Genomic DNA, 12,031 nt, shown 5'->3' on the forward strand with positions numbered 1-12,031 from the left:
GCTAACGTATCCACACCAAAACACTGTTCTAGCAATGTTACACTGCAATCTTCAGGACTGTCCTCATCAGGACAACGCCTTGCATGACTACCTGCTTTGGCAGCAGTTCAACACTCCAGCATTCTTTTAATTGTTATGGCTGTAATTCACATAACTTCATGCTAAAATTTTATTTGTTTTATTGGTACTGTATTACTACCTAGTTTACATGAGAAGATAAAACAAAGAACTGTGGGAGGGAGGGAATTTTGAAAACTAGTCCACATCATAGAAGATTAACTACTGTCCTATAAATACATGTCAAATCTTATTTTACTGGCGTAAATTTGGAGCAACTGATGATTTTATCTGAATTAATATGTTTGGTGGATGATAGAAGCAGGAGATGTGGACTTTATGCTTAATTGAGAATGAAGTTAGATGTGTCACAGGTATTTTTGGGGAGCATTTGCTCCAGTAATTGATGTATATTACTTATCAACCTGGTCTCTAAAGTCAGAACTGTAAGATATTTTCTCTTTCTTCCTGCTCTAGTTCTTAATGTAAGCATAGAAAACATGAATTTGGACTCAGAACCTTTAAGTTGGAGCACAACATGTGAAAGTGTTAAGAAAAAAGAGGAAACTGTGATTAATAAATAACTCAATTGGCATTTGGAGGTTTCATCACACTGAAATAATTGTTGCCTATTGCTGGTGTTTAGCAGTTAAAAGAAACCATGGAAATCAACCGTTTGATTCTCAATTTCATACTGTGCCATACAATCAATTCTTTTTAGTCAGACTGTCTCTGGATTTACTTCTGAGCCATAGTAAAATGAGGAAGCTTTCATTAATCTTTCAGATGCTTCATATTAATGACAAGGCTCTTGCATGAACAATGTAACAGCAATTAAAAAGCCCATTAATCTGCATTACAGCTATTAAAGATGCATGTCATTAAAGGGTATGGAGTTTGATTCATTTTCGCACCCCCCCAAAAAATGGAGCAATTATGGTCTGGCAATGCACTTTGTCATCAAATTAGGTTGGGGTTTTCCAGCAAATGGCTTTGCAGCATTTAGCTCTTCTCCTGTTTTATTATTCATGACTGAAATGTGGAAGTCAAGACCTTTGAAATTACTTTACCTTCTTGTGGAGTGGAGATGTTCAATGCATGCAAGCTTTCAGTACAGCCAGCCAAAGTGCAAGCAGTTAGGGTTACAGCATAGTTTGTGAAGGGACGCAAGCCTGTCAATATGCCTGCAACAGAAGAAAGCAAGGTGTTGTGCATGTACAGCGTACAGACTGATTACATACATACACACGCAGAAGTAAAAAATTAAGGTTTTCTGTAACAGGCTTCCACTGTTACAGGTGGAAAAGAAAAATTGTTTTACAGTTTAATACCTATTATGCCATGACTTAAATTTTGCAAAATAAATCAAGATTAAATGGTATTTTATTCCATCCTTAATACTAATGCTGCAGCTAAGTTTCTTTAGTTAGTCTTGAAGTACTATCTGTAAAAGTCATCATGAGGTGTATATTTTAATTTAATAATGATAATAAAGGAGGTTTTTTCTTAATCCCTGCCCCACAAAGTTTTTCAGTTATTCTTTTTTTCAAGGAATTTTCACTATCTCGCAGAACAAAAATTTTTTAATGCTTCCTCTCCAATGTTGTTCCTACTCATCCAAAACCTGAAATCTTTTTTGTATGAAACATCCCACTTGTGTTCCATTACTTCAGTAGTAGCATATAGACCACGTATTTGCTATACTACTACAGTAACATAATTCAGGTGACGCAGTACCCAAGGGTTTACAAGAGAAAGAGATTTGTAATCTTATGCTTTTTCAGGTCTTGCTTATGTTAGCAAAGGAAACTTGCTAGATTCCCACATATCGATCAGCTCCTTGCCATAGCAAATGCAAAAAATCACTGCTTACCACTTCAGGAAGTTACAAATATTTTGAACTGCAATATACAGAAGGACTACATGGAAAAAAATGTGGTTTACAGTCATTTTCAGAAACATCAGCAGTGCCCATTTCAAAGTAATACGGAATGAAAATGCAGCAGTATTTAAAAGAAGGCCAATTCATGTCAAGTTTTATTTCAAACCATGTTCTCACCTCAACTCTCACAGCTTTTAGTAAAATTAATGGGGTGTTTCATTAAAAAAAAATACAGCAAACTGTTATTTCGGAACTGTCTGAGACTGGGATTTTGCAAAGAAGCTTCAAAACCAACAGAAACTCAGAAATGTAATTCTTGTGCAAATATCCCATAGTACAAGACTGAAAACTGTCTCAGAATTACATGTACACAAACAGATAGAAGAAATTAATCTTTATTACTCTTCATTGAGTTACCACACAGAATGCAACAGAACTTGGGTTTCATTAAAAAAATGTCTTTTTTCCCCACATAGGCCCTTTATATTCACAAAAAGGGCCTGGAGAAATTAATGCTGGAAGGTAACAGTTACAGCATAAATATATTATTTTCTAAGTGGGTGATCAAAGTCTGTGAAAGTTTATATTGTGTTTACTAATAGGTATGTTCACATGGAAAATATGAGATTAGCTTTCACTGAATTAGTAATACTTGTGGTTTTTTTCTTGTAATTAATCCAAAAACTTCGAAGGTGGGCATTGCAATGATGTTTCAACTTGAATTCTGTGAGGCCCTGTTCTATTCATACACACAAAGAAATATTCAGAAGTAATCACATTTACTTCAGAGTAGTGTTAAACTAAAACCGGTTGATAGAATTCATCGATTTTTTTATGTTTTCATTTTACAGATCCCCAATTAACAGTGGAAAGCTGTACTGGTATCTTACTATCTAACGTAAATGAGACAGGAAAGAAAAAGAATCTTGTGTCAGCCACACCTCAGGTAAATGTACCTGTAATCTTCCTGTAATGGAAGGCAAATATTTTTAAGAGCATTCAAAAAGCAGAAAATAGGAAATAGTGATTTTCCCATCCCTGTAAAGCAGGATTATTACAATCTACAGTAACGTCTTCAGTACAGAAATTTCATCAGTCAAAAAAACATCTTTTTTGCATGAAACAATACAAAGTACTTATTTCCAGAACTTAGTGGGTTAAACACAGGAAAATATAAAAGTTACTTTTGGATTTACCCTCAGCAAATAAACAGATGCAGAAACCAAATCCTCTGACTCTGACATTTGCAAGTTGTCGGTCAAGAGGAGCACGGTATAGTGTATATGCCATCTCTATTCACTCTGCTGTGCTTTAGGAAGCAATTTAGTTTTATTTGTACGTTTAGCACTTGCAGCATTCTTCTCTTATGAAGCAGTGAATTAATGCTCCTTGCATTTCTTGATGGAAGACATTCTGTGGGGTCATCAATGGCTTCAGGCACTGAGAGCTACAGTAGCACATATCCAGAAAGATGCCCATAGCTGCGGAAGGTTTGGATTGGGCTGTTTGGTTTACTTCTGACAAAGTAAGAAGGTTTTATATAAAGCACCTGCAGTGCAACAGAGTGTACATAGATAGGTTTGTGAAGGGCAGTGAGAATTTGGAAGAAAAACAAAACCAAAAACCCAAACAAATAAACCCTTTTGCAACAGAAGGCTTATGCTGAAAAAATTTATTCAGGAAAGGCAGCTACTTAAAAAATAATTTGTTCATTTCCTAATTAATGTTTTTCCTTCACGTGTACTCTTGCACTATTTTCTTTCAACAAAGAAACAGATGTGCTTCACAGGTAGGCAATAGAAAGTGCACAGATTTTATTTACATACTTCAGCAAACTACTTTTTTCTCAGCTGCCAACCTATCTGTTTGGCCAGCATCCACTGTAATCTGTTCTCCTTCATTATGTTAATCTGTGGGCGGAAAGATTTCTGTCATCTTCAAATCGCTTGTACAGCAATGGTAAACACCTTGGCCTGTCTGTAATTGGACAGGTGTCTGCATTGGTGTCACCCGGCTTTTAATTCAATTAAAGAACTGGCTGCTCTGCTCTCATTACCCACTCATTTCCTCTGCACTTTTAGTCAGCCAGTGAAATTTACACTCAGTGCTTGACTATCTCAGAGTACAAAGTCAGCAGTCCCATAGCAAAGATCATCACTGATACACGTGAATTAATTTATAGCACAGCAAAATACATTTTGCAATTAAAAATAGCCTACAATCCAATGGAGTTGGTTGGCAGCTTTAAAAAAACTTTCCCTAACTCCTCAATTGTCACACACTTAGACAGGCATCTCTTGTTTATACCCAATAATTGCTGATCTGATAAAAGTCCATCAGGCTTTCCAAGATGGGATGCTAACAAAGCAAAATTTGGCCACAACCATACTTGCATATATTCTATTAATGTTAACAGCAGAGAGGTAGATAAATTGTCACTTTGACCGGGAGATAGAATTAGAGGCATCATCAATATTGAAAAAGAGGGTCAGCCTCCCACATTTGGGATATGAGTCCCATTCATTCAGCCTGCCACTACAGAGCAGCTGAATCCATCTAGACTTAAAATTTACATCATAGACTACGTTCCAAGCCTTAAAATCCACATGGGGAATCTGTGACGGTAAATCATTCTAACACACCACTCCTATCTGCCCACTCAAAGAACCTTTGGAAATAAATTAAAGTTCTAACACAGACATTTTGACACAGTGACCCCATGAAACTGAATAATGTCATTTGTTAAATATGAATGTAAAGTTAACAGTCTAAAAGAGTGATCTGGAATCACACCTAGAACATTAAGCCCACTTTATATGCAAAACTAGTATTTAATTTTCTATACTTTTATTTAAATGATCTTTAATTATTTGCAATATTTAAAGTTGAGGTTTAGAGTTGTGACAGAGAAAACGCTATGTTCATTCTTGCAGATAAGAGATAAAAACATTGACATGGACAGTAGAAAAGGGTCAACAATGAATTTATGGTAAAATGGATGCGAGGACTAGTCAGTTAGTTGCATCTTTATATCCACTCCATTCATCATTCTAACGCATACAGTATATAAGATAAAATATCCAGCTTCTTCCTTTCAATTCTCTATAAAACAGACGTTTCTTTTGTTCAGTGCATCTAAAAGGGAGTTCTCATATATTTAGGTAGCTCAGCCAGATTCCGCAATATTCTGGCAGATTTTGAGTGGAAAAGTAGTACTTCTCATCAAGGAAAAAAATGGTTTTACCACTAAGGTATGAAGGCTAATATTATGTTCACAAACACTGAAAAATAGATTCAAAGGCAATTATAGTATTTTAGCAATTTCCTCCTCCAGTAAAAAGACTTTTATGAAAGCAGCTGCTTCACTATTTCAATCTATCATCCTGTTTTTTTCAGAAAGAAGCTTCAAAACACCACCAAGTCTTCAGAGGTGAAGAGACACACTTGCTTATGGTAACTTATAAGCTTTTACTCTGCATAATTAATTGGTTAAACAAATATAAATTGAGTTGAAGTTTTTAAAATACATTTATTGAAGGAGCCTGCCCATAAAAACAAAACTAATCCCACTCACCCACACAGAAAAGCTACTTAATCTTACAGATGTAACACAAACACTAGAGTTCTTTCCTCACTTCCACAAAAAAATGCACTCAACTAAGACAGCGGAAAATGACAATTTTGCAAGGCTAGTTCAATAAATTTTTTTTCAGGTATTATTTACTAATTTTAATCATAACCAGGCACTACTTTCATACGCAGCCTGAAATCTCAGCTCTGCTACTGAATATTAAGGTACCCAAAGTCAATCACAGAGCTTACGCACACAAATTCCATTTGTTTCACAAGCTGAGTGTATTTTTTGCCAAAGGGACTTTTCCTTGCCAGATTTTTTCATTGTTTGCTCCCTAACACTCTACTTCAAAAGGACCTATTTTGAAATACACATATTCCAATTGAAAGAACACTTGACCTTACAGATTTACCTCAAATCTTGTTTAAGCTCTTAAAAAAAATTTAAAATACCAAATCTCCCCTCCCCAAACCTAAAGACTATTTAGCCAACTTGAGTGCCTGAGGTCTTACAGCATCTGTCTAACAAAGTCACTTGTGTGTCGAGATGCATCATTGCCACAGTACACTTACTCACAGTCCACTGATCAGAAAAGGAAGTCCTCAACTGACTTTGTGTTTTTGACAGATTGTAGCAAAACTGTTTAAGTACATGTATCTTCTAAATACACATTTCTGGACTGAAAGCTTGCGCACATCAATCTGTTGCATACATTTGCATTCTTAAAGCATCTTCTACCATACTACCATAAGTATAGCACGAGTCGTGAAATTCTGAAGAATTATTGAACAATGGGGCACCTGTTCCAACTCTTTGGCTTATAAGAACAAAAAAAGATTTACTTTAGCTACAGAATTTCAGTGGCTTGGAAGACCTTTTTTTTTCCCGCAACAGAAAAATTTCATAACAAACCATACATAAACTCCACTGATCCTGAAGATGCAATTCAGGCTGCAGTGGTTCGAGGAAGCCTGTTACATTCCCCATAACACAGGGCAACTCTCTAGCTGATTCAATTTGTGGAAAACATTAGCCCAACAGTCCAATTTTGCACCAAGAGTTAATTAACCACAGAGAGTATAGGTTCTGTAATATCTACCACTATGTTACTTTTGATCCTTCCACAAAACTCTGTCATTATTCATTTTCTGCAGGATTTTGGTTTAAAATTTGGATTTTTAATTTAAAATATTAAATTCTAAAAGTTTGCAGAAAGAGAATGACAACTTTTTTGCAAACTTTTTTTAGTATGTCTATAAAAAACCCATATTAATAATCCCTTCTATCCTCACAAATATTAAGAAGTTGATTTCTTTTTATTAATAAAGTATTTGTATGTAGCTAACAGTTGATGTAATTTTGATAAAATGTTCAGGTTTATTTAATCAGACAATTTACATTTCATATGAATAAATTTATACAACAGCATTGGACTGTAAACAATATTAATTTAGGTCTAAACTCAATCAAGTTAGAACCTTAATATTTCAGAATTTTAATATCATTTATGTTTTATAATGCATATATTGAAAAATAGGCTGCTAGTCTGCTAAACCAGCTAAATGAAAAGAGGTACGAACCTGCATTCTGCCACTGATTTAGAGTCATTAGGAGGCTTAAGCACCACTTGACAGCTCAGAGAAACCTAATGTGCACAGACAGATCTATTGGCTACCCTATGCTGCATTAGTGGCCACAGTCAGAGATGCAAGCAGGGGCTGAGGTGCAGCTTCTGGTGCACTCCCTTCAGCTCCTCCCACTAAGAGAGATGTGCATATAGGTCAAAGAGAGAGACCATATACCCTTAAGACACCCACAGGGACAAAACAGGCCAACAACGAGCATGGCAGCCCTCATAGTTACATGGGGCTCAGCACACGATACCCCTTTGTGGGGGAAGGATGCATACAGCTTCTCACATCTCACACCCTGTGGCGTGGCACGGTGAAGGAAATACCATCGTTCTTCCAGCTATGGGAAATGTTTAGGTGTTTTGTGTCACTCATCTCTGCTTCTGACCAAAGGTTACTTCTACAAAATTAGGATAAAGAGAAATACTTTACCCGAAAACAACAACCATTCTTGCATTTAAGTGTAGTTCAAGCACCTGACAAAGCAGCTCTTGAAAACCGTATTTTCAATACAAAGTTTCAGCTTTTATTACTTTAAACCTCTGTCAGATTTTAGTTGTTAGTAAATGTAAGCTAAACATATCAAACCTGGTTGGTATGTTGTGACTCTTTGTACCTACATTAAAAGTTTTAGAACATTAGAAATTTGTCTCAACTTGTAGTAGGGATCTGGGATCTCCTAGTGCTCTGGCCCTGCAGATATTTACATTAGTTGGTTTGCAATCCAAGTGTAAAATATTTCCACCAAGAGCTTTCAAGTAATTTCAAGTGCATGAAAGTAACACCCAAGTTACTAGTTTTGCGTGGCAAACTACCTGGTTGTGGCAAATTGCTTAGAGGCTCCATGTAGATCAGAGGACCCCTCAGAACATAACGTTTCCCAAGAGCCACCCCAGGCAGCAAGCTCTCATGTTGGGCTCACCTTGCGACATGGCCGCCCTTGGCTCCTGGCCTGAGGGGAGCAGCCGGCCCCCGCTGCCCCCCGGCCTTGCACGGTGGGGCCTGGGCCCGGGGCTGCTCCCCACTGACTGGAGGTGGCTGTCAGCGTGCAGAGGCTGGTGGTAGAGCCACAGGCTGCTTTGGCAGTGCCTGCTGGGGCCCGGCAGGGCTCTCCCTGGGAGGGAGCACCCCCCAGCCGTCGGCATTTCCCTGAGCACGGGCACCTGCCCGCCCGGCCATGCGTTCCCCCGGCCCCTCCATCCCTGGCAGGAGGCCCCGGCGCCTCTTCTGAGGGGCTCCCGAGCCAGCGTGCTTTCAGAGCAGAGGTGCAGCCCAGCCACTTTGATTAACCATATTAAATCATTAAATTAACTTTTCCTGAGATATTCATCTGCTGACAATAAAAAGACTAAAAGGTGAAAAGTAATTATAAATACGTGTCGAGGGAAGGAGGGAATGGTGACTGTGAGCATTCAGAGGGGAAGCCGTTGACAATTTCCTCGTTATCGTGTGTGCAGCCACGACTGCAGCGGCAGTGACACAGGCAGGATGAATTGCAAAAAGCCATACAAAACTGGAAGAGAAATCTGTAAGAGGAATAGCAAATGTCTGTGAATTCTTTTGCAGAATATTATATTGAAGTATTATTTGCAGGTTGCACAAGTGTTCTTCACTGCCCGTAATTGGGAGCTAGTAAAAGTTAAAGGCTGGTCAGGCTCCTGAATTCTACAATGAGAGCAATCTGAATTATAAAATATTTTTCTCATATGTGCTTGACAAGAGATGTGTCAGAGCATTGTGATTAGTACCACAAAATCCAGTCTGGTTAGAGGCAAGACAGCTGTGTACCCCAGGGGTTGATTGTGGGGCCAATACTGTTCAATCATCATTAATGACCTTGACAATGGGGGAAGTGCATGCCCTCAGCAGGTTTGTGGATGATACACAAGGGCCACTAAGATGGTAAAGGGACCAAAGCATGTCTCTTATGAGGAGAGACTGTGAGAGCTGGGACTGATCAGCTCAGAAAAGAGAAGGCTCAGGGTGGTCTATCAATGTGGATAAATACCTGATGAGAGGGAACAAAGAAGAAGCAGCCAAACTCTTCTTAGTAGAGCCCAGTGATAGGGCAAGAGTCAATGAGCACAAACTGAAATGCATGAAGTTCCACCTGAACACAAGAAACTACTTTTTTTGCTGCAAGGGTGGTCAAACACTGGAACAGGCTTCCCAAAGAGGAGTATCTTCATCTCTGGAGAAATTCAAAGCTCGACTGGATATGCCCCTGGGGAACTTGTGCCAGCAGACCTTGCTTGAGCTGAGGGAATGGACTAGATAATCTCAAGAGGTCCTTTCCAACTCAAATGATCCTGTGACTCTGTGATATTCTGGATTTCACAGGAAAGTACAAGCAAAAGATGCTCACGAACAGTTCTGAAATGCTGTGTTGTAAAGCTTCTTTCATTTATTTAAATACTAATTCCAACTTAAATTCCAAATTTTTATGCCACCATGTGGAATGCACTGTAATACAGCGGAAAGCAACACAGCCTTCAGGATGTTTCTGAGGTTTTGTTTGGGGTTTTTTTGTTTGTTTGTTGGGGGTTTTGATGTGATGACCCTGTACTTCCTTTATTACTCTGCTGCGTGTGACTGCCTGTATCCAAAGTGTATCAATGTTATTACATGTTTCTTTGAAGGCAAGATGGGCTACACAGTACTCCTTGAACCCCCAAAATTTACACTCTAATTTTATACTCTTATCCTAGAATATAGATCTTGAGCATCATGTTGAAATACATTACCTTATACAATAAACTCCTGGTTCAACAGTCAGCACCTCATTTTAAGGATTTTAATTTGAATATACATTTATTGGATTACAGAAAAAAAAAAAAACATTTTCACATTTTGAAGATTGCAGGGGTCATATTTGAAGGATTTTGGTTACTGACTCCTTAGAAACAGGCATTTGAGACTGGGATAATGCTCATTTAAAGACCTACTTTAATACTCAGCTCCGCTTTTCTTCTTGACAAGGGTAAAACAGTTTCTTCTGAATTTGACACACAGAGGACAGCCTTCTGGGAAATGGGTAATGCTACTAATAATTTTTTGTTGCTGTGCTCCAGTTATGACTCAGGACCCTATTGCACAGAACAGATCATGGTAATTGTTCAAAAGTATGTACAGTTTAAGTATAAAACAAAACACAACAGATGGGTATAAAAAAGTACAAGGAAAAAAGTAGGATAAAGAGGGTTGTCAGTGCTCTCAGATGTATTTGCAAGCAGAAGATTAAGTGGTGCCTAGGCTTAACAGTGAACAAAAACTTGAATGAGGGAGTGGAAAAATAGCAGAGTTGCTTCATCAGCAGTCCCACCAAGAGCTGTGGCACTTTCCTCTCTGCTGTTGCATTAGCAATCCTGGCTGTGAGGGTTACTGTAGCATCTTCTCATGGAATTCAACTAATTTTGAAATTCAAATAATTTTGAAAGAAATTTCCCTGAAATTAGGGAGAAAATAAGTAAAATTTACTTTCTCAGCAAACTCAAAGGAAAAGTAAACAAAGACAGAGTCTTCTGGTGGGGTTCTGTGTTTATGTCAACTTTTGATTAACCAGGAAAGATCATTCATCAGGTAAAGCCACACATTTTCTTGGAAGTCTCACATTTGTGGGTAACCATTTCTCAATGTCCACAGAATAGTCCACCTGTGTAGGCTTCATGGAAATCAGTGGGATGAAGGTAAAATAATTTCAAGATCAGTGTTGGAATTTTTCACTTCTCAGCCCTGACGTCACCATGAGAACATGAATTACTTATTTCATACAACGCCAAAATTGGAAAATACATAACTAAATGATTGTGCAGCAGATAAAAACAACAAAAGGAAGCACTCCTCACACACACACAAAACTGAATTGGAAAACTTACTGTCATCGCATATTACAGAAGCCAAAGACATAAATGCATTGAAAAAAGAAAAGCAATTCTACCACAGACCATTAAGTGTGATGGTCCAGATGCAACTTTCAGCCTAGGAATTCCACAAACTACAAGATGATTTTTTATTAACAGGAAGACTTACTCGACATCACATCACTTACTTTTTTTCCCCCTAAACATCTAGAATCTGACATTGTCAGAGAGGTCAGTGGTTAAATACAGGTATTCTTCAGTTCTTAGGGTCATTTTATTTTGCAGTATTCAACAGCTATCTGCTATAATAGACTAAAAAACGGGGATACGTTTACTGTCTCTATTTAATAAAAAAAGAAAGCCTTACTCTTCTGCCTCCTGAAAGCTGCATGCAGATAAACTCTTACCTGTCCAGCCTGGCATAGACTTTTTCATAGCCCTGACACATAATAATGGCACAATGCCAACAAATTTAAAGAAAATTTTGGTTCTATCCATCAGCTGTGAATAAGCTATCTAAACCATATGCTTCTACTATTTAATTTACAGTAATAGAATTGGTATGGCTTTGCAGCACATATAAAGACTATTCAAATAAACAAGTTCGTCAAATAATAATTTCAGTAAGAATAGAAAACCCATGCAAGTCTTGGTACTGTAAGCCCATTACTTCACAAACAGTCAAGAAATTTCAAACTGAACAAAATAAAATCTATGCATGTTTGCTCTTGGAAATGTGTACGTATGTTACGGCAGAGAAACAATGCAGAACATATATACTTGTGTAAAAATACTAAGCATATGTTTACCTGGTCTTCAGGAAAGCAGCAATAATATACTGCCTGAGGGTTAAGGCACTTTAAGATTACTAGAGTGCCCAAAGCTGAGCCAAACCATCAGCTTTGAGTTTTATGTCAATAGCACTTTTAAAATTGTTATTAATTATATAATAAATTTTAGAGATTATATAAACAAATCTATTGGTCACATTTTGTTACAATTAAAGTAAGATTTTGTACTATTGCCC

At 37.6% G+C, this 12,031-nt stretch overlaps 1 protein-coding gene across 1 annotated transcript in view; it reads right to left on the reverse strand.

Moving 5' to 3' along the window:
• The window catches only part of USH2A (usherin), a 391,715-nt gene that overhangs the window by 216,501 nt on the left and 163,183 nt on the right, over positions 1-12,031 (reverse strand). Inside the window, exon 30 of the mRNA XM_040612018.1 lies at positions 1,128-1,241. Within this exon, the coding sequence (XP_040467952.1) occupies positions 1,128-1,241 (114 nt within the window). The remainder of the gene's footprint in view (positions 1-1,127; positions 1,242-12,031) is intronic.

Source organism: Falco naumanni, chromosome 12, assembly GCF_017639655.2.
Source record: "Falco naumanni isolate bFalNau1 chromosome 12, bFalNau1.pat, whole genome shotgun sequence".
In the NCBI taxonomy this organism is placed as follows: domain Eukaryota; kingdom Metazoa; phylum Chordata; class Aves; order Falconiformes; family Falconidae; genus Falco; species Falco naumanni.